Source organism: Salmo salar, chromosome 02 (genome assembly GCF_965601325.2).
Source record: "Salmo salar chromosome 02, fSalSal1, whole genome shotgun sequence".
Lineage (NCBI taxonomy): Eukaryota > Metazoa > Chordata > Actinopteri > Salmoniformes > Salmonidae > Salmo > Salmo salar.
This window is the reverse complement of record NC_138292.1, coordinates 93,230,985-93,258,776: the sequence shown is the minus strand read 5'-3', so window position 1 is coordinate 93,258,776 and position 27,792 is coordinate 93,230,985. Positions and strand designations below refer to the sequence as shown.

General features: G+C 40.5%; 1 protein-coding gene and 1 long non-coding RNA gene across 2 annotated transcripts; one reads left to right on the top strand and one right to left on the bottom strand.

Annotated features, from left to right (window-relative positions):
• The first annotated feature begins 689 nt into the window (after positions 1-689).
• LOC145863081 (uncharacterized) lies at positions 690-14,122 on the top strand. Its single transcript, XM_082968316.1, has 2 exons — positions 690-1,271; positions 11,068-14,122. The coding sequence occupies exons 1-2, from the start codon at positions 917-919 to the stop codon at positions 11,616-11,618; spliced, it is 906 nt and encodes a 301-aa protein (XP_082824442.1). The 5' UTR covers positions 690-916; the 3' UTR covers positions 11,619-14,122.
• Positions 14,123-16,216: 2,094 nt separating this feature from the next.
• On the bottom strand, positions 16,217-26,872 carry LOC145863129 (uncharacterized). The gene is made up of 2 exons (XR_014382454.1): positions 23,795-26,872; positions 16,217-21,030 (listed from the first exon to the last, which is right to left on the bottom strand). It is a non-coding gene; the product is annotated as an uncharacterized LOC145863129 (long non-coding RNA).
• Positions 26,873-27,792: the final 920 nt, after the last annotated feature.

Genomic DNA, 27,792 nt, shown 5'->3' with positions numbered 1-27,792 from the left:
TGACAATCAAATAATGACAATCAAATGTTTTATGAGATTAGAGAACACATTGGGTGGGATCTTAGACCATTCCTCCATATAGAATCTCTCCAGGTCCTTGATTTATTTAGTCTGTCTTATGGACTGCCCTGTTCAATTCATACCACAGATTTCCAATGGAGTTCAAGTCCGAAGACTGAGATGGCCATTGAAAATGTTGATTTTGTGCCCAATTAACCAGTTCTTTGTGGATGTTGATGTGTCTTGCTGGAAGATCCTCTTATGGCCAAGTTTCAGTCTCCTAGCAGAGAGGTAACCAGGTTTTGGGCTAAAATATCCTGGTAGAGGGTAAAGTTTATTTATTTATTTTATACAGTCATTTTTCTCGTCTTTATCAAGGGTATCAATAACTAGGTGCTTATTTTGATATCTAGTTATTTGACTGAGTTAGAAATACAGATGTAGATGTAGAGTTTGTTTTAAATTCTCATAAAAAAATGAACTAATCAAACAACACTTGTTGCTCTTTGTACGTGTTGATATAATATTAATATTTAATGGAGAGGAAAAAAACGTTTCCCTAAACTGCTTTATAATATTATAATTCAATGAAGAAGAAAAATAGTTGTCCCTCCTCAACTGCGTTTCCTCCCTCCAGACAGCAGATGGCGATATGTGTCTTTCAGGCGATGTTTCTAGTGTGACGTATAATCTAGTGGACGGAACGCTTCTTCAACAACTGCAGCCACCTCGGTAGCTCGCTAGCTGACAAAGTCGGAACATTCAAGTTCTTTAGACACTTTCCTGGTTTAATTGTAACTGTGATTTAAACATACTTATGTGTAAACAACTAGCTACCCCATTTAATTTAATATTTACGTTGTAAGTCAACTATCTGGCTGGTTAAGTTAGCACTAGCTAGCTAACATCCCCGACCATGCGCTCACTAAGCTACTCTCCTCCTGCTAAAGAAGAGGTCTGTTGGACGGAGAAAGAAGCTCTGGGGCTGAACATTGTCGTGAAAGAGGAGAAGGAAGAGGAGGATGTCACAGTAAAACAACAAGTAGAGGGTGAGGCTGTTACCGTGAAAGAAGAAGAGAAAGACGTTACAGAGAAAGAAGAGGAAGACGCGTTCAGAGTGAAAGAGGAGGATGTTACAGTAAAAGAAGAGGAGGAAGTGAAAGAAAATGAAGACGTTTTTGGAATGAAGGATGAAGAGGGGGAGATTACTGTCACATTAGAGGAGGACGAAGAAGAGAAGACTGGAGAACTGATTAACACCAGTAAATACAGTGAGTACTATCTTATAAAACAGGGACATTGATCTGATTAACACCAGTAAATACAGTGAGTACTATCTAATAAAACAGGGACATTGATCTGATTAACACCAGTAAATACAGTGAGTACTATCTTATAAAACAGGGACACAAACTCTGCAGTTGTTGAACTAATGTGTGATTTTTAAAAGGGCATTCTACACTTGAATATGTTTTTGTACTGTCGGAATTGTTCATGACGTCCTTTCCTGTTGAAAAGTGATAAATAAATACATTATGTGATATAAATAAAGTAAAATATAAACACACTAAAAGGAAACAAATAAATGTTTTGAGCAAAATAGTGTTTTTTTTTAACAACTGCAAACTAGACAGAGTGAGTGATGTCATAGTAAGGCCTTCAAGGAGTTGGCTTGATGGGAAGTTGTGATGTCATCCAATAGGAGGCTGATCTTCATGTGAATATTCATTATTCTTTTTAAAATCCTTCCTGTTCTGTCAAGTTGGTTGTTGATCATTGCTAGAAAGCCATTTTCTAGTCTTGCATTGACTTTCAAGACGATTTAAGTCCAAACTGTAACTAGGCCACTCAGGAACATTAAATGTCATCTTGGTAAGTTCCTCCAGTGTAGATTTGGCCTTGTGGTTTAGGTTATTGTCCTGTTAAGACAGTTTTTTGTATTCAGATCTCTGAAATGCTCTCTAACTACGTAACATTTAGTGTCTCCTTATGTTACGCTGGGAAAACAGTTTTCATGGGCACAGAAATCCTAAATCATTTCAGAGTTTGCTAAATCCAATGGTTCTAACCTAGAGTCACCTTAACTTTATTGACACCCAAATGGATACTGTCATTAACGCGGTTCTTCAATAATTACACATAATACTTAATACTGTAGCTGTTTAGTTACAGTCACATGTTCAACTATCATCAGCTGATCCAGGAAATCATTTTCTGAATGACTGTCACATGACAAACATCACGACGTGCAACAACAACCAAAGTGCTTCTTCATTCATTACTCTGGTAAAGACACTTATGCCGTGCTCCACGTTGGATCCAACATCCCTAACAAATGGATGTTTATAATGTGTTATTGTCTGGTTGATTTACTGTAGGGTCTCATTAGTCTGTTTGTGCACAGAGATACGCTCCACGTTGGATCCAACATCCCTACTTTGCTCATAATGTGTAGAGAACTGTTCCTTGATGGATAGGCTATTGTACAACACACAGAGCTATTTTCCTTTATTCAGGACATTTAGAATGACAACACATTACAGAGTAGCCTAGTGGGATTATTGACAAAATTATCTGGTGATCAGGTTATGAAATGTCATGACAAAGACATTTTAATTTCCATGTTTCACCTGAAATATTAAATGATTTATAGTCCTACGTCTATGTTGTTGTTAGACAAAGTTATGGGTCCTACAGTAGGTCTATGTTATTGTTAGGTGAAGTTATGGGCCAATTTGTTAAACACTTAGTGTACAAACCCTCATTGTCAGGCTGATGGCAAAGCTAGCTAAAGAGCATTTTACTGGTTGAAGTGTTTATTAAGTATAAATTAGTTGATTTGCGACAATAACACAAACATATTAAGCAGGAGATTCAAACGAGCCCTACAATTATAATCCAAAGTAATGTGAAATACACTCATATGCAACCTGTAAATGGAGGCTATATTTGCTGTCAGCCTATGAGAACTCCCCAGAGTTTTCCCCCATGGTGGTGAATTAGTGAATAGACACAGAACTTAATGTGAGTTTCCTTGAGTAGCACTCCTGATCTTGTCCTAATAGTGCACTGTAATATTCAGAATATATTGTGAAAAACTAAAATCTTCTCTCACCATTTTTGCTCCAAGCAGATATACTACTGTAACAGGGGTCGTCTAAAGGGGACCAAGGCACAGCGTGTAGAGTGCTCATATTTACTTTATTAAGGAAACACTTAACAAAACCACCACCAACAGTTCCGTCAGGTAACCCATACAAAATGGAAAACAACTACCCACAAACACACTAGAAAAAAAACCCATCTTAAATATGATCTCCAATTAGAGGTAACGAGGACCAGCTGCCTCCAATTGGAGATCAACCCCAAAAACAACAACATAGAAATAGAAAAACTAGAACTTAAACATAGACATAGAAAACCACCCCAAAACACCCCGTCACGCTCTGCCCACACTACTATAGAAAATTACATCTTACAAGAGTCAGGACGTGACAGCTACATCCATAACTAGTGGTTTCCTCATTACCAGATATACTACATCCATAACTAGTGGTTTCCTCATTACCAGTTATACTACATCCATAACTAGTGGTTTCCTATTTACCAGATACACTAAATCAAATGTATTTATATAGCCCTTCTTACATCAGCTGATATCTCAAAGTGCTGTACAGAAACCCAGCCTAAAACCCCAAACAGCGCAGGTGTGGAAGCACGGTGGCTAGGAAAAACTCCCTAGAAAGGCCGAAACCTAGGGAGGAACCAGGCAATGAGGGGTGGCCAGTCCCCTTCTGGCTGTGCCGGGTGGCGATTATAACAGAACATGGCCAAGATGTTCAAATGTTCATAAATGACCAGCATGGTCAAATAATAATAATCACAGTGGTTGTCGAGGGTGCAACAAGTCAGCACCTCAAGAGTAAATGTCAGTTGGCTTTTCATAGCCGATCATTGAGAGTATCTCTACCGCTCCTGCTGTCTCTAGAGAGTTGAAAACAGCAGGTCTGGGACAGGTAGCACGTCCGGTGAACAGGTCAGGGTTCCATAGCAGCAGGCAGAACAGTTGAAACTGGAGCAGCTGCATGGCCAGGTGGACTGGGGACAGCAAGGAGTCATCATGTCAGGTAGTCCTGAGGCATGGTCCTAGGGCTCAGGTCCTCCGAGAGAGAGAAAGAAAGAGAGAATTAGAGAGAGCATACTTAAATTCACACAGGACACCGGATAAGACAAGAGAAATACTCCAGATGTAACAGACTGACCCTAGCCCCCCGACACATAAACTACTGCAGCATAAATACTGGAGGCTGAGACAGGAGGGGTCAGGAGACACTGTGGCCCCATCCAATGATACCCCCGGACAGGGCCAAACAGGAAGGATTTAACCCCACCCACTTTGCCAAAGCACAGCCCCCACACCACTAAAGGGATACCTTCAACCACCAACTTACCATCCTGAGACAAGGCCGAGTATAGCCCACAAAAATCTCCGCCACGGCACAACCCAAGGGGGGGGAGTCAACCCAGACAGGAATACCACGTCAGTGACTCAACCCACTCAAGTGACGCACCCCTCCTAGGGGCGGCATGGAAGAACACCAATAAGCCAGTGACTCAGCCCCTGTAATAGGGTTATAGGCAGAGAATCCCAGTGGAGAGAGGGGAACCGGCCAGGCAGAGACAGCAAGGGCGGTTCGTTGCTCCAGAGCCTTTCCGTTCACCTTCACACTCCTGGGCCAGACTACACTCAATCATAGGACCCACTGAAGAGATGAGTCTTCAGTAAAGACTTAAAGGTTGAGACCGAGTCTGCATCTCTCACATGGGTTGGCAGACCATTCCATAAAAATTGAGCTCTATAGGAGAAAGCCCTGCTTCCAGCTGTTTGCTTAGAAATTCTAGAGACAATTAGGAAGCCTGCGTCCTGTGACCGTAGCATACGTGTAGGTATGTACAGCAGGACCAAATCGGAAAGATAGGTAGGAGCAAGCCCACGTAATGCTTTGTAGGTTAGCAGTAAAACCTTGAAATCAGCCCTTGCCTTAACAGGAAGCCAGTGTAGGGAGGCTCGCACTGGAGTAATATGATCACATTTTTAGTTCTAGTCAGGTTTCTAGCAGCCATATTTAGTACTAATTGAAGTTTATTTAGTGCTTTATCCGGGTAGCCGGAAAGTAGAGCATTGCAGTAGTCCAACCTAGAAGTAACAAAAGCATGGATGAATTTTTCTGCATAATTTTTTGGACAGAAAGTTTCTGATTTTTGCAATGTTACGTAGATGGAAAAAAGCTGTCCTTGAAACAGTCTTGATATGTTCTTCAAAAGAGAGATCAGGGTCCAGAGTAACGCCGAGGTCCTTCACAGTTTTATTTGAGACGACTGTACAACCATCAAGATTAATTGTCAGATTCAACAGAAGATCTCTTTGTTTCTTGGGACCTAGAACAAGCATCTCTGTTTTGTCCAAGTTTAAAAGTAGAACGTTTGCAGCCATCCACTTCCTTATGTCTGAAACACAGGCTTCTAGCGAGGGCAATTTTGGGGCTTCACCATGTTCCATTGAAATGTACAGCTGTGTGTCATCCGCATAGCAGTGAAATTTAACATTATGTTTTCGAATGACATCCCCAAGAGGTAAAATATATAGTGAAAACAATAGTGGTCCTAAAACAGAACCTTGAGGAACACCGAAATTTACAGTTGATTTGTCAGAGGACAAACCATTCACAGAGACAAACTGATATCTTTTCGACAGATAAGATCTAAACCAGGCCAGAACCTGTCCGTGTAGACCAATTTGGGTTTCCAATCTCTCCAAAAGAATGTGGTGATCGATGGTATCAAAAGCAGCACTAAGATCTAGGAGCACGAGGACAGATGCAGAGCCTCGGTCTGACACCAGTAAAAGGTAATTTACCACCTTCACAAGTGCAGTCTCAGTGCTATGATGGGGTCTAAAACCAGACTGAAGCATTTCGTATACATTGTTTGTCTTCGGGAAGGCAGTGAGTTGCTGCGCAACAGCTTTTTCAAAAAGTTTTGAGAGGAATGGAAGATTCGATATAGGCCGATAGTTTTTTATATTTTCTGGGTCAAGGTTTGGCTTTTTCAAGAGAGGCTTTATTACTGCCACTTTTAGTGAGTTTGGTACACATTCGGTGGATAGAGAGCCATTTATTATGTTCAACATAGGAGGGCCAAGCACAGGAAGCAGCTCTTTCAGTAGTTTAGTTGGAATAGGGTCCAGTATGCAGCTTGAAGGTTTAGAGGCCATGATTATTTTCATCATTGTGTCAAGAGATATAGTACTAAAACACTTTAGTGTCTCCCTTGATCCTAGGTCCTGGCAGAGTTGTGCAGACTCAGGACAATGGAGCTTTGGAGGAATACGCAGATTTAAAGAGGAGTCCGTAATTTCCTTTCCAATGATCATGATCTTTTCCTCAAAGAAGGTCATGAATTTATTACTGCTGAAGTGAAAGCCATCCTCTCTTGGGGAATGCTGCTTTTTAGTTAGCTTTGCGACAGTATCAAAAATACATTTTGGATTGTTCTTATTTTCCTCAATTAAGCAGCAGTGAGGGCTCTTCGATACTGCACAGTACTGTCTTTCCAAGCTAGTCGGAAGACTTCCAGTTTGGTGTGGCGCCATTTCCGTTCCAATTCTCTGGAAGCTTGCTTCAGAGCTCGTGTATTTTCTGTATACCAGGAAGCTCGTTTCTTATGACAAATGTTTTTAGTTTTTAGGGGTGCAACTGCATCTAGGGTATTGTGCAAAGTTAAATTGAGATCCTCAGTTAGGTGGTTAACTGATTTTTGTCCTTAGGTAGGCAGAGGGAGTCTGGAAGGGCATCAAGGAATCTTTGGGTTGTCTGAGAATTTATAGCACGACTTTTAATGCTCCTTGGTTGGGGTCTGAGCAGATTATTTGTTGCAAACGCAATAAAATGGTGGTCCGATAATCCAGGATTATGAGGAAAAAATTAAGATCCACAACATTTATTCCATGGGACAAAACTAGGTCCAGAGTATGACTGTGGCAGTGAGTAGGTCCAGAGACATGTTGGACAAAACCCACTGAGTCGATGATGGCTCCGAAAGCCTTTTGGAGTGGGTCTGTGGACTTTTCCATGTGAATGTTAGTCACCAAAAATGTGAATATTATCTGCTATGACTACAAGATCCGATAGGAATTCAGGGAACTCAGTGAGGAACACTGCATATGGCCCAGGAGGCCTGTAAACAGTAGCTATAAAAAGTGATTGAGTAGGCTGCATAGATTTCATGACTAGAAGCTCAAAAGACGAAAACGTCATTGTTTTTTTTTGTAAATTGAAATTTGCTATCGTAAATGTTAGCAACACCTCCGCCTTTGCCAGATGCACGGGGGGTATGGTCACTAGTGTAACCAGGGGGTGAGGCCTCATTTAACACAGTAAATTCATCAGGCTTAAGCCATGTTTCAGTCAGGCCAATCACATCAAGATTATGATCAGTGATTAGTTCATTGACTATAACTGCCTTGGAAGTGAGGGATCTAACATTAAGTAACCCAATTTTGAGATGTGAGGTATCACAATCTCTTTCAATAATGGCAGGAATGGAGGAGGTCTTTATACTAGTGAGATTGCTAAAGCGAACACCGCCATCTTTAATTTTGCCCAACCTAGATCGAGGCACAGACACGGTCTCAATGGGGAAAGCTGAGCTGACTACACTGACTGTGCTAGTGGCAGACTCCACTAAACTAGCAGGCTGGCTAACAGCCTGCTGCCTGGCCTGCACCCTATTTCATTGTGGAGCTAGAGGAGTTAGAGCCCTGTCTATGTTCGTAGATAAGATGAGAGCACCCCTCCAGCTAGGATGGAGACCGTCACTCCTCAACAGGCCAGGCTTGGTCCTGTTTGTGGGTGAGTCCCAGAAAGAGGGCCAATTATCTACAAATTCTATCTTTTGGGAGGGGCAGAACAGTTTTTTACTGAGGAGTGGCTTCTGTCTGGCCCACTCTACCATAAAGGTCTGATTGGTGGAGTGCTGCAGAGATGGTTGTCCTTCTGCAAGGTTCTCCCATCTCCTCAGAGGAACAAAGCCTCCTTCACTCACGCCGCCAAACATACCCTCCTAAAACTGACTATCCTACCGATCCTCGACTTCGGCGATGTCATTTACAAAATAGCTTCCAACACTACTCAGCAAACTGGATACAGTCTATCACAGTGCCATCCATTTTGTCACCAAAACCCCATATACCACTCACCACTGCGACCTGTATGCTCTCGTCGGCTGACCCTCGCTACATATCCGTCGCCAGACCCATTTGCTCCAGGTCATCTATATGTCTTTGCTAGTAAAAGCTCCACCTTATCTCAGCTCACTGGTCACCATAGCAACACCCACCCATAGCACGCGCTCCAGAAGGTATATCTCACTGGTCATCCCCAAAGCCAACACCTCCTTTGGCCGCCTTTCCTTCCAGTTCTCTGCTGCCAGTGACTGGAACGAATTGCAAAAATTGCTGAAGCTGGAGACTTATATTTCCCTCACTAACTTTAAACATCAGCTATCTGAGCAGCTTACCGATCACTGCAGCTGTACATAGCCCATCTGTAAATAGCCCATCCAACTACCTACCATATCCCCATATTGTTTTTATTTATATTTTTGCTCTTTTGCACACCAGTATTTCTACTTGCACATCATCTGCACATCTATCTCTCCAGTGTTAATTTGCTAAATTGTAATTACTTCACTACTATGGCCTATTTATTGCCTTACCTGCTTACTCCATTTGCACACACTGTATATAGATTTTTCTATTGTTATTGACTACTTTTGTTTATTCCATGTGTTGTTGTGTTTTTGTCGCACTGCTTTGCTTTATCTTGGCCAGGTCGCAGTCGTAAATGAGAACTTGTTCTCAACTGGCCTACCTGGTTAAATAAATAAATAAAATCTGAACTTTATTGACTCCCTGGTTAAATAAAGGTGAAATAAACATTTTTACCAAAGTACTTCTTCATTCATTACTCTGGTAAAGACCGTTATGCCGTGCTCCATGTTGGATCCAACATTCCTACTTTGGTCATAATGTGTAGAGAACTGTTCCTTGATGGATAGGCTATTGTACAACACACAGAGCTATTTTCCTTTATTCAGGACATTTAGAATGACAACACATTAAAGAGTAGCCTAGTGGGATTATTCACAAAATTATCTGGTGATCAGGTTATGAAATGTCATGACAAAGACATTTTAGTTTCCTTGTTTCACCTGAAATATTAAATTATATATAGTCTTAAGTGAAGTTATGGGTCCTACAGTAGGTCTATGTTGTTAGGTGAAGTTATGGATCCTACAGTAGGTCTATGTTGTTGTTAGGTGAAATTATGGGTCCTACAGTAGGTCTATGTTATTATTTGGTGAAGTTATGGGTCCTACAGTAGGTCTATGTTATTGTTAGGTGAAGTTATGGGTCCTACAGTAGGTCTATGTTATTGTTAGGTGAAGTTATGGGTCCTACAGTAGGTCTACTGTTATTGTTAGGTGAAGTTATGGGTCCTACAGTAGGTCTATGTTGTTGTTAGGTGAAGTTATGGGTCCTACAGTAGGTCTATGTTATTGTTAGGTGAAGTTATGGGTCCTACAGTATTGTCTATGTTCTTGTTTGGTGAAGTTATGGGTCCTACAGTAGGTCTATGTTGTTGTTTGGTGATGTTAGCCTTCCCTGTAGCTCAGTTGGTAGAGCATGGTGTTTGCAACGCCAGGGTTGTGGGTTCGATTCCCACGGGGGGCCAGCACAGGGAAGAAAAAAAAAATGTATGAAATGTATGCATTCACTACTGTAAGTCGCTCTGGATAAGAGCGTCTGCTAAATGACCAAAAATGTAAAATGTAAATGTTATGGGTACTACAGTAGGTCTATGTTGTTAGGTGAAGTTATGTAGGTCCTACAGTAGGTCTATGTTGTTGTTAAATCAAATTTCAAATCAAATCAAATGTTTTTATGTAGCCCTTCTTACATCAGCTTATATCTCAAAGTGCTGTACAGAAACCCAGCCTAAAACCCCAAACAGCAAGCAGTGCAGGTGTAGAAGCACGGTGGCTAGGAAAAACTCCCTAGAAAGAAACCTAGAGAGGAACCAGGCTATGAGGGGTGGCCAGTCCTCTTCTGGCTGTGCCGGGTGGAGATTATAACAGAACATGGCCAAGATGTTCAAATGTTCATAAATGATCCAACATTCCTACTTTGGTCATAATGTGTAGAGAACTGTTCCTTGATGGATAGGCTATTGTACAACACAGAGCTATTTTCCTATATTTGTTTTTAGGTGAAGTTATGGGCCAATTTTGCAAACAAACAGTGTACAAACCCTCATTGTCACCTTGATGGAAAAGCCAAAGAGCATTTTTTCTGGTTGAAGTGTTTTTTAAAGTACAAAGCGGTTGATTTGCGACAATAACGCAAACATATTAAGCAGGAGATTCAAATGAGCCTTACAATTATAATCCAAAGTAGTGTGAAATGAACTCATAAGCAACCTGTAAATGGAGGTTACTCCCCTGAGTTTTCCCCCGTTCACATTCAGAATACATTGTGAAATACTAATCTTTTCTCACCATTTTTTGCTCCAGGCAGATATACTACATCCATAACTAGTGGTTTCCTCATTACCAGATATAGTACATCCATAAATATCGGTTTCCTCATTAGCATGGAGGAGTTTCTACAACCAAATTGCATGCGCATCACCCTCATGCCGCAATTTTAGCAAACACAGAAAGGGGTCTATATTGGAGACCAAAAGTTGTCTGGCACACTGCTTAGAGTTTCAACAACATGAATAACTTATTTCTAGCCTACAATCTTAGATGTTACTACTAATGTGAAAACAAGACAAAATATGACTATTCTTGCTCATTTTAAGACAAATGTCAAGTAATCATTACATTCATTACAGATGTCAATTGTTGTACAACATCATGGCTACGCTGTTGGCATCACCTTTTACAGTGGATTTCCGCTGTTGTGGGCCTTTAACCATCTGTCTGACTTTGTTGTTCACACAGGAGAGAGACGGGACTATCGTGGATCCTCTGGGGAGCCTCAACAACCTCGTGATGCTGACAAGGCAGAGAAGTGTCTCTCTAGATCAGAACACCTCAATAAACGCCTGCAGAGATCCACAGGGAAGAGAACTCACTGCTCCTCTGACTGTGGGAAGAGATTCACCTCTTCATCAGGCATTAAAATTCATCAGAGAATCCACACAGGAGAGAAACCTTTTAGCTGTGATCAATGTGGGAAGAGTTTTACTACATCTGATAATCTGACAGTACACCAGAGAATACACACAGGAGAGAAACCTTATAGCTGTGATCAATGTGGGAAGAGTTTCACTACATCAAGCATTCTGACTGTACACCAGAGAATACACACAGGAGAGAAACCTTATAGCTGTGATCAATGTGGGAAGAGTTTTGGTCAATCTGGACATCTGACTCAACACAAGAGAACACACACAGGAGAGAAACCTTATAGCTGTGGTCAATGTGACAAGAGATACTCTGATAAAAGACCTCTGATCAAACATCAGAAAATACATGGAGTTGTTTCATGATATCAATGAAATAATGTCTCAATGTAGAATGTTTTAACATTGTAGTAGGAATATTTTAATGATGTCACAATGTAGAACCCTAAACGTTTGTCCCCTGTTCTATTGATTTTAACATGATATGGATATTAGCCTCAGGGGGAAAATCCAGACTCTGAAATGGAAGAGTTACTATTTATGAGATTTAACAAAAAGTGACTAACAGAAAAAGAGTTGTGTTCCACTTACCACGTTGGTGACCCACTTGAATCAAAATGCAACACTTCAAAATGTAGCTAGCTGTTTTCTACAAGTTGTCCTCTAACCAGGGATGTGCACATTATTCCCAGATTCTGTGTGTTTTTTTGAGCTGTTAGTTTTAACAGGATGTGCAACCTCATCTCCCTCCTCTCGCACAATTGATTTCAACATGATTTTGATGAGTGATGACAAATAAGTGTTGTGTTCCATTGTTTAGTGACCCCTACATTTAAATGCATCAGTCCAAAATGTAGCTGACTGTCTTCTGCAGTTTGTCCTCTAACCAGTGAGGTAAAATATATCTCCCATTTCCATGTGTTTTTTAGTTGTGTTAGTTTCAACAGCATGTACAACCTGATTTCCCCCCTAATCGATATCAGTGATTTATTGCTACTTGTCAAAACTACAGCGTTTTTGGTGCTTGTGCAGTTTATAAGGAGCTTGTTTTAAAAAATACAAGTAATATGATTATTGTGGCAGATGTTTGTGTTCATACCACATTTTATGTTTAGGTTTTCAATTTATCACAAACTGTTTCTGCATATTGGTGATTGATTTAGACACGTTAAAACTTAAAACTTGACATTGGGCTATCCCATCGAGCAACATGTAATTGAAGAGCCATTGAAAATAAGACTATGCAACCAAATATTTACATTTCATGTAACATTTAGTAATGATAATTATTTATGCAACCACTGACAATTTTTTTGTACAATTATAATGACATTCTTGCCCTGCTTTTAGAATATCAGGGTTAATTTTCACATGTGCCAACCCAAATGTACTAGAGCATGACATTGGGGACTGGGCCCCGATCCAACAACATGCCTATCTAGTGAACCCTGAAAAGAGAGAGAAGCTCTGCAGTGAGGTGTGAAGTTACTACGGATATTGCAGGAGTTTCCTCTTGAAATCAGACATGTCCGTGGTAAGGACAACTTGGTTGTCTCAAGGGTGGGCAGTCAAAAAGTTTTGTGTTTTTCGTTTAGCCAGTGAGTTGCCATGGATCACAGTTTATTTTGACTGCACGGTTTTCCGTTTTGGAGATGAATTTTGTTTGGGCTCGTTCCAAGGGGACGAGAGTTCTAGAAGCTAGTGGGGAAAAATGTTTTTTTTCTTGTTTTTAATTGTTGACATCCAGTAGACACCATGTTTATATTGGTGAAGGTGATGCATTGTTGTTGATTATAATGTGAAATGGAAGTTGTTTTCTGTTGATGGTGAGCAAACTTTAAAGGTGTTAGTCTTTGGTTTTTCCATTTTATGTTTTGAGGTTGGACTTTAGCTCGTTAGCACGTACAGCTCGTTAGCACGTACAGCTCGTTAGCACGTCTAGCTCGTTAGCACGTAGGACGCACTGATTGGTGTCACCTCGTTAGTCAGTATGTGTTACACCTGTGCTGGCTTGTCTATCTCGTTAGTGGGAAGGTGTTTCACCTGAGCTGGTCCAGGTTCTATTTAAGAGTGTCTGGCCCAGTGCTCCAGTTGTCTTGATACATGTGGAGAGTCAACACCTTTAGTTGCTCCACCTTTTTGGTTTACTTCCTGTCTTTAAGTTTGGTGTGTGTTTTTCTTTTGTTTGTCTCTTCTTGGGCAGATTTAGTGGGTCTCATGGTGGGTGTCTTTTAGGTCCCAGTTGTTGTTACTAGTCAACTTTCAGTGGACACTGTGAGAGCAAAATTGCAAGATTTTGATATTATACTTTTATTGCATTAAATGGTTGTTTTATGCAACAGAATAGAGGGTTCTTAGAACTATTCTGTCTGTGTGTTCTACTGAGGATGGGCCTCTGGGAGAAAACACTGACAGGAGATTTACAATGTCTTTTGGGTGATTAAACCTAAAGAGACCGCATTACAGAGCATGAGTTAATGTTTCTGTTCTATATGGTACCAGGGAGAGATGACCCCAGGGCCAGACCCTGGTCTCTACACAAAGAGTACTGTTTTTACAGCAGATACTGTCTGCTGAGAATTATAAGTATCTTTCATACAAATCTGAACCTTGTGATCCGTTCTATACATCTGTTGTTGGTCATGTAGGTTAAAAGGGGTGTATCTTGGCTGTAAAAGACCTTTGTACTTTTGTATCGTGGCTCTCAACGAATCATCTGGGGGTGATTCATCTCTCAACGAATCATCTGGGGGTGATTCGTCGACCAGCCATCATTATCGTAGAGCACTCAATTGATTCACTTTATATTTGTGTGTTGTATTTACCTGCTCCCTTAATAATAAGTGAATAAAGATTTTGTTTAAGAATAACTCTGACTTGTGTGATAAGTTTGTCTCCTCATTTGATATTAAAGAAATTAACCACATTTGGCGATGGGGATGTGAATCTTGACTTGGTGACCGCTCCTGGTGACCTGGGTAAATGGTGCACCAGGGATCCCTCTAACTTGGGATCTCAGGGAGACCACACTTCAGGAACGGAGCAGATGGACCCACCTTTGATCTGAGAGGCAGCGAGCCGAGTGGATACCACATCTTGAACGTAGTTAAAAAAAAAAGAATGTGAGCGAAGAGGCGTTTTTAGAAAAGCCTCGTAGGCTCTGAGTGTGTATTCCTGAGTGGGGGGGGCGCCTTGGAGGTGTCTATCTGTGTGAACTGAATGAAAACTAGAATCTGTGTTTACTAGTTAAGACCATTTTTGATATAGTATAAGCTAGTAAGGTACACCAGTAATTATTTTAAACATATACTTCATTTAAACCTGTAATAGTTAGTTAATGTTAGCTAGTTCATTATCACAAAAGTTGGAGGTGAGACGTTGAACTGGGCAGTCAGCTGCTGCTGCTCCAATACAGTATGAGGTGAGACGGTGAACTGATGTTGAACTGGGCAGTCAGCTGCTGCTGCTCCAATACAGTATGAGGTGATGTTAAATCATAATGATTAAATTAATTAGTGAAACTGTTAAAAAAAAAAGAGTATATGACATTAAATATACTACTCTATTGTTATCATATAGAAACATCATGGAATATTGTACATCATATTAGCTTCAAGATATATTATTGTTTCAATTCAAATTCACATAATAAGGATATTTCATATTTAAAAGTACAGAAGTCAGAACCCATCACCTGTTATGTAAAAGAGACAGAAGAATGCACAATGTTCAATGCTATCTGGGATCCTTGGGACATCCCTACCCTAAACCCTAACCTTAACCCCTACCTTAACCATTTTAAATGTCAACTTCAACGGGCTAGGGACGTCCTAAGGATGTATCTCTACCTGAAAATACATGATCTAAGTGATTGATAGTTGTTATTCAGCAGTCATAAAGCCTAATTTACTTTAATGAACTACTAAAATAGTGATTTTGTCAGACAGCATAGACAGCAGCTCTACACTTTATTGACTGACTGATCCATTCATCCTTCCATCCCTCCTCAGCTTTCCTCTCCTCTGCAGACCCAGTGAGGGTGGAGCTCAGTCAGAGAGCTGTTGAGGGACTGGTTAGGAAGAACACTTCTACAGCCAGAGAGGTGAGAGGTCACACATGGTTTAGATGGTAAATATTTATGTCCCCTTAGTGGTTCATCACATCAGCCAAAGGGAATATGTTCCATCATCTATGTTTATTTACATTAGTGCAAATTGTCCACTGATATTGGTGTAATTTCTCACCCCTTTTGGCTGTATGAAAGTTCATTTCCCCTCAGACACACACATTTGTTCTTTGATATTATGAAGGTCATTTGTGTAAAATGTACCTTTCCCCACTCATTCACCCCATCTCTTTACATTGCTTATGCATATTCAGTGGCCTGACTGCATCCAGACTCTGTCAAAGGCCCATCCTGGTAGATCTGAACCTAATGCAGCTTGGAGTGATCAGATGACAGAAGTCACATTTAGGTGCCAGGTGTAACTGAGGCCATAGATGCTCCATATCCATTACTTTGAGAGTTTTATATAATATGACTAAATGTGTTTCTGTGCTACAGGGGCAGTCAATAAATGGAACAGCAAGGCCACAGAACATGACATAAGCAGAGCTGTGGGAGACCACCTCAAGCCCCTGGTAGAGCCGGGGGTGGTGTTTACCACTCCACCACGCCTTCAGCAGGCTAGAAAAGTGGGATTGATCTGGTTGATCCATTTGTTTGTTTCCGTTTCCAGTAATTGATTCCTTTGATGTAAACATTTCATTTTCAACAAATGAACTGGGTTGGTTGAAAAGTGATACTAAACGTACATATCATGCACTATTTTGAGATAGTGGAAGAAATACTGAATTTATACTAAGATGGACCAAGATACTTGGTGCTTTTGCACAGATTTGTTCATTGGTTTGACAAGAGTCTGTTGATTGTCAGTCATTGGGTTCATTTGTTTTACAATATGTTGAAATCAAATCAAGCTTTATTTATACAGCACTGACAGACTTGTCAGACATGGATGCAACACAATGGGTTCACAGGAAAAAACAAATAAATGAAAATAAACAAATATATGATCAAAAACAGAAGACTAACAATTCAAAGACTAGTGAACATTCTAAGGAAATGCCATTGATTAAAATATTAACAATTGGATCCAACCCAAAACATCAGCTTGTTTTACTACATTGTTTGTTGTTTCCCCAGCAAGAAAATCAGAAATATCCCTTAAACAGAAGAGGGGAACAAACAAAGAGTCACTGACAACAACCACAACTAAACAGGTGGGGTTTTAGGAGGGGTTCTGAAAGACACTATGGGGGTGTCCACCGAAAGTTGACTAGTAACAACAACTGGGACCTAAAAGACACCCACCATGAGACCCACTAAATCTGCCCAAGAAGAGGCAAACAAAAGAAAAACCCACACCAAACTTAAAGACAGGAAGCAAACCAAAAAGGTGGAGCAACTAAAGGTGTTGACTCTCCACATGTATCAAGACAACTGGAGCACTGGGCCAGACACTCTTAAATAGAACCTGGACCAGCTCAGGTGAAACACCTTCCCACTAACGAGATGGACAAGCCAGCACAGGTGTAACACATACTGACTAACGAGGTGACACCAATCAGTGCGTCCTACGTGCTAACGAGCTAGACGTGCTAGCTAGACGTGCTAACGAGCTATACGTGCTAACGAGCTAGACGTGCTAGCTAGACGTGCTAACGAGCTATACGTGCTAACGGGCTAAACGTGCTAGAGTCCAACCTCAAAACATAAATGTAAAAACCAAAGCCTGTAACACCTTCCCCCTTAAGACAAATATATCCTATATTTTTGTTGGACAAGTTTGCTCACCACCAACAGAAAACAACTTCCATTTCACATTTTAATCAACTACAATGCTTCACCTTCTACAATATAATCACTGGCTGTCAACAATAAAAACAAGAAAAAACCACGTATTTATAAATAATAATATACAATAGTTTTATTTTTCTCCTTTTTCTTTCTATAGAATCCTAAAACTCACTAGCTTCTAGAACTCTCGTCTTCCTAAAACTCACTAGCTTCTAGAACTCTCGTCTACCTAAAACTCACTAGCTTCTAGAACTCTCGTCCCCTTGGAACGAGCCCAAACAAAACTCATCTCCAATACGGAAAAACGTGCAGTCAAAATAAATAAAGATCCATGGCAAAGCACTGACTAAACGCAAAACACAAATCTTTTTGACTGCCCACCCTTGAGACAATCAGCAACCAAGTTGTCCTTACCACGGACATGTCTGATTTCAAGAGGAAACTCCTGCAATATCCGTAGTAACTTCACACCTCACTGCAGAGCTTCTCTCTCTTTTCAGGGTTCACTAGATAGGCATGTTGTTGGATCGGGGCTCAGTCCCCAATGTCATGCTCTAGTACATTTGGGTTGGCACATGTGAGAATGAACCCTGATATTCTAAAAGCAGGGCAACAATGTCAATATAATTGTACCCAAAAAATGGTCAGTTGGTTGCATGAATAAATACCACTACTAAATGTTACATGAAATGTAAATATGAAATATTTGGTTGCATAGTCTTATTTTCAACGTCTTTTCAATTACATGTTGCCAGGCGGGATATCCCCAATGTCAAAACACAGTTTTAACGTGTCTAAATCAATAACCAATATGCAGAAACAGTTTGGGATTAATTGAAAACCTAAACATAAAATGTGCTATATACACAAACATCTGCCACAATAATCATATTACTTGTATTTTTTAAAACAAGCACCAAAAACGCTGTAGTTTTGACAAGTAGCAATAAATCACTGATATCGATTAGGGGGGAAATCAGGTTGTACGTGATGTTGAAACTAACACAACTAAAAAACACATGGAAATGGGAGATATATTTTACCTCACTGGTTAGAGGACAACCTGCAGAAGACAGCTACATTTTGGAGTGATGCATTTAAATTTAGGGGTCACTAAACAAAGGAACACAACACTTATTTGTCATAACTCATCGATACCATGTTGAAATCATTTGTGTGAGAGGAGGGAGATGAGGTTGCACGTCCTGTTAAAACTAACAGCTCAAAAAGCACACGGAATCTGGGAATAATGTTTACATCCCTGGTTAGAGGACAACTTGTAGAAAACAGCTAGCTACATTTTGAAGTGTTGCATTTTGATTCAAGTGGGTCACCAACGTGGTAAGTGGAACACAACTCTTTTTCTGTTAGTCACTTTTTGTTAAATCACATAAATAGTAACTCTTCCAATTCAGAGCCTGGATTTTCCCCCTGAGGCTAATATCCATATCATGTTGAAATCAATAGAACAGGGGACAAATGTTTAGGGTTCTACACTGTAACATCGTTAAAATACTCCTTCTGCAATGTTAAAACATTCTACATTGTGACATTAATTCATTGATATTATGAAACAACTCCTTCATGTATTTTCTGATATTTGTTCAGAGATCTTTAATCAGATTATCTCTGGTCACAGCCATGAGATTTCTCGCCTGTGTGCGCTCTCTGGTGTATCTTCATATGGCTAGATGTTAATTAAGGAGATGTTTATCTTTCAAAGGGTGTAAGATAGTTGTATGTTTAAAAAATTTGAATTTTGACATTTATTTGGTTTCAAATTTGCCGCTCTTGAAATGCACCTGCTGTTGATAGGGTGCACCACGGGGGGCACGCTAGCGTCCCACATAGCCCCAAGAGGTTAAAGACAGGAAGCAAACCAAAAAGGTGGAGCAACTAAAGGTGTTGACTCTCCACATCTATCAAAACAACTGGAGCACTGGGCCAGACACTCTTAAATAGAACCTGGACCAGCTCAGGTGAAACACCTTCCCACTAATGAGATGGACAAGCCAGCACAGGTGTAACACATACTGACTAACGAGGTGACACCAATCAGTGCGTCCTACGTGCTAACGGGCTGTACGTGCTAACGAGCTAGACGTGCTAACCTCAAAACATAAATGGAAAAACCAAAGACTGTAACACCTTAAGAGAATGCTCACCACCAACAGAAAACTTTTATTTCTCATTATAATCAACTACAATGCTTTACCTTCACCAATATAAACATGGCGTCTACTGGCTGTCAACAATTAAAAACAAGAAGAAAAAAAAACACTAGCTTCTAGAACTCTCGTCCCCTTGGAACGAGCCCAAACAAAACTCATCTCCAATACGGAAAAACGGGCAGTCAAAATAAGATCCATGGCAACTCACTGGCTAAACACAAAACACAAATATTTTTGACTGCCCAACCTTGAGACAATCAGAAACTAAATTGTCCTCACCATGGACACAAGCACCAAAAACGCTGTTGTTTTGACAAGTAGCAATAAATCACTGATATCAATAAGGGGGAAATCAGGTTGTACGTGCTGTTGAAACTAGCACAACTAAAAAACACATGGAAATGGGAGATATCTTTCACCTCACTGGTTAGAGGACAACCTGCAGAAGACAGTCAGTTACATTTTGGACTGATGCATTTAAATTTAGGGGTCGCTAAACAAAGGAACACAACACTTATTTGTCATCACATATCGATATCATGTTGAAATCAATTGTGTGACAGAAGGGAGATGAGGTTGCACGTCCTGTTAAAACTAACAGCTCAAAAACCACATGGAATCTGGGAATAATGTGTACATCCCTGGTTAGAGGACAACTTGTAGAAAACAGCTAGCTACATTTTGAAGTGGTGCATTTTGATTAAAGTGGGTCACCAACATGGTAAGTGTAACAGCTCTTTTTGTGTTAGTCACTTTTTTGTTAAATCACATAAATAGTAATTCTTTCATTTCAGAGCCTGTATTTTCCACTGAGGCTAATATCCATATCATGTTGAAATCAATAGAAAAGGGGACAAACGTTTAGGGTTCTACATTGTGACATCATTAAAATACTCCTACTACAATGTTTAAACATTCTACATTGTGACATTATTTCACTGATATCATGAAACAACTCCTTCATGTATTTTCTGATGTTTGATCAGAGATCTTTTATCAAAGTATCTCTTCCCACATTGATCACAGCTATAAGCTTTCTCTCCTGTGTGTGTTTTCTGGTGCATCTTCATATTCTGTGAAGATGAGAATCTTTTTCCACAATCTGAACAGTGGAATGGTTTCTCTCCTGTGTGTACTTGCTGGTGTCTTGTCAGATTGCCAGATTCAGCAAAACTCTTTCCACATTGACAACAGCTATAAGGTTTCTCTCCTGTGTGTGTTCTCTGGTGTAATTTGAGCTGGCAAGATTGAACAAAACTCTTCCCACATTGAGTACAGCTATAAGGTTTCTCTCCTGTGTGTATTCTCTGGTGCACTGTCAGATCTCTAGATTTTAAAAAACTCTTCCCACATTGACCACAGCTATACAATTTATCTCCTGTGTGTATTCTCTGGTGTTTAGTCAGACTGCTAGAGTCAGTAAAACTCTTCCCACATTGATCACAGCTACACGGTTTCTCTCCTGTGTGTATTCTCTGGTGTGATATGAGGCTGGTTGACTGAGTAAAACTCACCCCACATTGAGTACAGCTAAAAGATTTATCTCCTGTGTGGATTCTCGGATGAATTTTAATGCCTGATGAGGTGAATCTATTCCCGCAGTCAGAGCAGCAGTGAGTTCTCTTCCCTGTGGGTCTCTGCTGGTGTTTCTTGAGGAGTTCTGATCTGGAGAGACTCTTCTCTGCCTCGTCAGCATCATGAGGTTGTTGAGGCTCCCCAGAGGATCCACGACTGTCCCGTCTCTCTCCTGTGTGAACGACAAAGTCAGACAGACAGTTAAAGGCCCACAACAGCAGAAATCCACTGTTTATTTGAGGTAAAAGGTGATGCCCAGATCATACCCATGAACTTGTACAACAATTGACTTATGTTAAATTATTTGACCATTAAGACAGTCAACTTAGCAACAATCATATTTTGTCTTGTTTTCAAATGAGTAGAAACTAGAAATAAGTTATTAAAGTTGTTGTAACTCTAAGCAGTGTGCCAGATGACTTTTGGTCTCCAATATAGGTCCCTTTCTGTGTTTGCTAAAATTGCAGCACGACGGCAATGCGCACACAATTTGATTGCAGAAACTCCTCCCTGCTAATGAGGAAACCACTAGTTATGGATGTAGTATATCTGGTAATGAGGAAACCACTAGTTATGGATGTAGTATATCTGGTAATGAGGAAACCACTAGTTATGGATGTAGTATATCTGGTAATGAGGAAACCACTAGTTATGGATGTAGTATATATGGTAATGAGGAAACCACTAGTTATGGATGTAGTATATCTGGTAATGAGGAAACCACTAGTTATGGATGTAGTATATCTGGTAATGAGGAAACCACTATTACAGCGCAAGATCAGGAGTGCTACTCAAGGAAACTCACATTAAGCTCTGTGTCTATTTACTAATTCACCACCGTGGGGGAAAACTCAGGGGAGTTCTCATAGGCTGACAGCAATAATAGCCTCCATTTCCAGGTTGCTTATGAGTGCATTTCACACTACTTTTGGATTATAACTGTAATGCTCGCTTGAATCACCTGCTTAATATGTTTGTGTTACTGTCGCAAATCAACTGCTTTATACTTAAAAAACACTTCAACCAGTAAAATGCTCTTTGGCAAGTTTTTCCATCAGCCTGACAATGAGGGTTTGTACACCAAGTGTTTAACAAATTGGCTCATAACTTCACCTAACAATAACATAGACCTACTGTAGGACCCATAACTTCACCTAACAATAACATAGACCTACTGTAGGACCCATAACTTCACCTCACAATAACATAGACCTACTGTAGGACCCATAACTTCACCTAACAATAACATAGACCTACTGTAGGACCCATAACTTCACCTAACAACAACATAGACCTACTGTAGGACCCATAACTTCACCTCACAATAACATAGACCTACTGTAGGACCCATAACTTCACCTAACAATAACATAGACCTACTGTAGGACCCATAACTTCACCTAACAATAACATAGACCTACTGTAGGACCCATAACTTCACCTAACAATAACATAGACCTAGGACTATAAATCATTTAATATTTCAGGTGAAACATGGAAACTAAAATGTCTGTCATGACATTTCATAACCTGATCACCAGATAATTTGGTGAATAATCCCACTTGGCTACTCTGTAATGTGTTGTCATTCTAAATGTCCTGAATAAAGGAAAATAGCTCTGTGTGTTGTACAATAGCCTATCCATCAAGGAACAGTTCTCTACACATTATGAGCGAAGTATCTCTGTGTCCAGACAGACTAACGAGACCCTACAGTACATCAACCAGACAATAGCACATTATAAACATGAATTTGTTAGGGATGTTGGATCCAACATGGAGCACAGCATAACTGTCTTTACCAGAGTAATGAATGAAGAAGCACTTTGGTTGTTGTTGCATGTTGATGTTGGTCATGTGACTGTCATTCAGAAAATGATTTCCTGGATCAGCTGATGATATGTGTGATATGAACATGTGACTAACTAAACAGCTACAGTATTAAGTATTATGTGTAATTATTGAAGAACCGCGTTAATTAATGACAGTATCCATTCGGGTGTCAATAAAGTTAAAGTGACTCTTGGTTAGAACCACTGGATTTAGCAAACTGAAATGATTTAGGATTTATTTATTTTCCTACAGGGAACAGTAATTATAGTCATAAAGTTACACTCCCTTTCAGTCGGTCAACTTCGGTACAACATACTATGGGGAAAATACAATCATTCCCCATGCCGACCCAAACGGACACTAAATGAAACGGCCCCTGGCAGACCACCCAGACCTGACCCCGCAAGATGTGCCAGTTTCGTCAATTTATTCATTGTCTTTTGTTTGAAACACTCCTGTCAATGTTGAGTAAGGACGCACACCTAATTACGCATATAGAAGTAGGACTAGTCTACCGGGCCTGTGTGCAAATGTAGGCCTATAAATGTGCCCATTTGGGGATGTCTGATAGTATTTCTGATTGTCTTAAAGCACCACCACTAATGAGTTGTGGAGCTTCTCAAAGTAATTTTTTCTTCACCTCAAACAGCAAGTAAACAAAGTCTAATCAAAATCAATTGCGAATGACAATAGTTCCTCAAAGTATTTTCGTAAAATATTTCCAGCTCTCACCCTTTCGATAACCACTCAGCATGAAAGGTAAAAATGTAATGCTCTGATCCAGTAGAAATGTCATAAAATACCTGATTACTTCTTATCCTTTGCACAAATAGCCTACAGCTGTGTCTGTCCAGAACTCACTGGAGCAGGAAACTCTGTGGGCCCAGAATATTTAGTAAAAAGATTTAGTAAAAAAAAAAATCTAGTAAAAAAATCACACATTAGTTCAACAACTGCAGAGTTTGTGTCCCTGTTTTATAAGATAGTACTCACTGTATTTACTGGTGTTAATCAGATCAAGGTCCCTGTTTTATTAGATAGTACTCACTGTATTTACTGGTGTTAATCAGATCAATGTCCCTGTTTTATTAGATAGTACTCACTGTATTTACTGGTGTTCATCAGATCTCCAGTCTTCTCTTCTTCGTCCTCCTCTAATGTGACAGTAATCTCCCCCTCTTCATCCTTAATTCCAAAAACGTCTTCATCTTCTTTCACTTCATCCTCCACTCCAAAAACTGCATCTTCCTCCTCTTCTTTCACTGTAACATCCTCCTCCTCTTTCACTCTGAACGCATCTTCCTCTTCTTTCTATGTAACGTCTTTCTCTTCTTCTTTCACTGTAACAGCCTCATCCTCTACTTGTTTTTGTATTGTGACAGCCTCCTCTTCCTCCTCCTCTTTCACCAGACCTTCTTTCTCCGTCCAACAGACCTCCTCTTCTTTATCAGGAGGAGAGTAGCTTAGTGAACTCATGGTCGGGGATAATAGCTAGTTAGCATTAGCGACTAGCCTAGTGCTAACTTAACCAGCCAGCTAGTTGACTTACAACGTAAATATTACATAAAATGGAGTACTATGTTTAAATCACAGTGGCAATTAAACCACGAAATTGTCTAAAGATTTGAATGTTCCGACTTTGTTGGCTAGCGAGCTACCGAGGTGGCTGCAGTTGTTGAAGAAGCGTTCCGTCCACTAGATTATACGTCACACTAGAAACATCGCCTGAAAGACACATATCGCCATCTGCTGTCTGGAGGGAGGAAACGTAGTTGAGGAGGGAAAACTTTTTTTCTTCTTCATTGAATTATAATATTATAAAGCAGTTTAGGGAAACGTTTTTTTTTCTCTCCATTAAATATTAATATTATATCAACACGTACAAAGAGTAACAAGTAACAAGTAACAAATAACTAGATATCAAAATAAGCACCTAGTTATTAATACCCTTGATAAAGATGAGCAAAAATTTCTGTATAAAATAAATAAATAAACTTTACCCACTACCAGGATATTTTAGCCCAAAACCTGGTTACCTCTCTGCTAGGAGGCTGAAACTTGGCCATAAGGGGATCTTCCAGCAAGACACATCAACATCCACAAAGAAATGGTTAATTGGGCACAAAAATCAACATTTTCAATGGCCATCTCAGTCTTCGGACTTGAACTCCATTGAAAACCTGTGGTTTGAATTGAACAGGGCAGTCCATAAGAACAGACTAAATAAATCAAGGACCTGGAGAGATTCTGTATGGAGGAAGGGTCTAAGATCCCACCCAATGTGTTCTCTAATCTCGTTATTCTCCCAAGGGGAGGGTGCTGGAGTATGGAAAACATGGGTGGCAATAATTCAGCCCCCCACATTTTGAGAATAACATGTTAAGCTAAATCTCTTTCTCTGAGCTATTGTATTAGTATAAAATAAAATAATTTCCCTGTATTTTTGACACAATACAGCTCAGTATTTGATTTTTTTTTTATAGAGTCGTTTTTGCTCATCTTTATTAAGGGTGTCAACAGTTTTGTCCCCCACTGTACCTCCATACTGCTCCTACATGGTGTAACAATACATTTTGTAGATGTATATAATGAACAGACTAGGTCTATACTGCTCCTACATGGTGTAACAATACATCATATAGATGTATATAATGAACAGACTAGGTCTATACTGCTCCTACATGGTGTAACAATACATCATGTAGATGTATATAATGAACAGACTAGGTCTATACTGCTCCTACATGGTGTAACAATACATCATGTAGATGTATATAATGAACAGACTAGGTCTATACTGCTCCTACATGGTGTAACAATACATCATGTAGATGTATATAATGAACAGACTAGGTCTATACTGCTCCTACATGGTGTAACAGTACAGTGCATTCGGAAAGTATTCAGACCCCTTCACCTTTTCCATATTTTGTTACATTACAGCCTTACTCTAAAATGATTAACTCTACCGTTTAAAAGGTTGGAGTCACTTAGAAATGTTCTTGTTTTTGAAAGAAAAACACTTTTTTTGTCCATTAAAATAACATCAAATTGATCTGAAATACAGTGTAGACATTGTTAATGTTGTAAAAGACTATTGTAGCTGGAAACAGCTGATTGTTTATGGAATATCTACATAGGCGTACAGAGGCCCATTATCAGCAACCATCACTCCTGTGTTCCAATGCCACGTTGTGTTAGCTAATCCAAGTTTATCATTTTAAAAGGCTAATTGATCATTAGAAAACCCTTTTGCAATTATGTTAGCACAGCTGAAAACTGTTGTGCTGATTTAACAAAGCTTTTGTAAACAGTGTTGTTGCATAACAATCAGGCAGTAGAACAACAATAATCATCACCCTCTTGACCAATCTTCCCTCCCCTTAACATTGGGTTGATTCAGACCCTGTCAGTGTACCAGGTGGACATTGGGTTTGATTCAGACCCTGCCAGTATGCCAGGTGGACATTGGGTTTGATTCAGACCCTGTCAGAGTACCAGGTGGACATTGGGTTGATTCAGACCCTGCCAGTGTACCAGATGGACATTGGGTTTGATTCAGAGCCTGTCAGTGTACCAGGTGGACATTGGGTTTGATTCAGACCCTGCCAGTATGCCAGGTGGACATTGGGTGGATTCAGACCCTGTCAGTGTACCAGGTGGACATTGGGTTGATTCAGACCCTGTCAGTGTACCAGGTGGACATTGGGTTTGATTCAGACCCTGCCAGTGTACCAGGTGGACATTGGGTTTGATTCAGACCCTGCCAGTGTACCAGTTGGACATTGGGTGGATTCAGACCCTGTCAGTGTACCAGGTGGACATTGGGTTTGATTCAGGCCCTGTCAGTGTACCAGGTGGACATTGGGTTGATTCAGACCCTGTCAGTGTACCAGGTGGACATTGGGTTGATTCAGACCCTGCCATTGTACCAGGTGGACATTGGGTTTGATTCAGACCCTGTCAGTGTACCAGGTGGACATTGGGTTGGATTCAGACCCTGCCAGTGTACCAGGTGGACATTGGGTTTGATTCAGACCCTGCCAGTGTACCAGGTGGACATTGGGTTTAATTCAGACCCTGTCAGTGTACCAGGTGGACATTGGGTTGATTCAGACCCTGCCAGTGTACCAGATGGACATTGGGTTTGATTCAGAGCCTGTCAGTGTACCAGGTGGACATTGGGTTTGATTCAGACCCTGCCAGTATGCCAGGTGGACATTGGGTTGATTCAGACCCTGTCAGTGTACCAGGTGGACATTGGGTTGATTCAGACCCTGTCAGTGTACCAGGTGGACATTGGGTTTGATTCAGACCCTGCCAGTGTACCAGGTGGACATTGGGTTTGATTCAGACCCTGCCAGTGTACCAGTTGGACATTGGGTGGATTCAGACCCTGTCACTGTACCAGGTGGACATTGGGTTTGATTCAGGCCCTGTCAGTGTACCAGGTGGACATTGGGTTGATTCAGACCCTGTCAGTGTACCAGGTGGACATTGGGTTGATTCAGACCCTGCCATTGTACCAGGTGGACATTGGGTTTGATTCAGACCCTGTCAGTGTACCAGGTGGACATTGGGTTGGATTCAGACCCTGCCAGTGTACCAGGTGGACATTGGGTTTGATTCAGACCCTGCCAGTGTACCAGGTGGACATTGGGTTTAATTCAGACCCTGTCAGTGTACCAGGTGGACATTGGGTTGATTCAGACCCTGTCAGTGTACCAGGTGGACATTGGGTTTGATTCAGACCCTGTCAGTGTACCAGGTGGACATTGGGTTTGATTCAGACCCTGCCAGTGTAACAGGTGGACATTGGGTTTGATTCAGACCCTGCCAGCATGGCCAGAAATGTTTTCCAAGGTCAGTAACTTATAACCACAGAACCACCCCAGACATTTCATACATGACTAAAAACACCTAAGTATTAGATTTACTGCCATGGTCTAGTATGTCACTGCATCAGACACCATTCACAATGCTGGCTGAGGTACGAGTAAAACATGACACATTATTTCCTAACCGTTCACAATGCTGGCTGAGGTACTAGTAAAACATGACATATTATTTCTTAACCATTCACAATGCTGGCTGAGGTACT

Excerpts from the sequence above, each read along its gene's own strand:
- LOC145863081 (XM_082968316.1), top strand. The coding sequence starts at position 917 with ATGCGCTCACTAAGCTACTCTCCTCCTGCTAAAGAAGAGGTCTGTTGG. Across the intron at positions 1,272-11,067 it reads GATTAACACCAGTAAATACA|GAGAGAGACGGGACTATCGT; the intron begins GTGAGTACTATC and ends TTGTTCACACAG.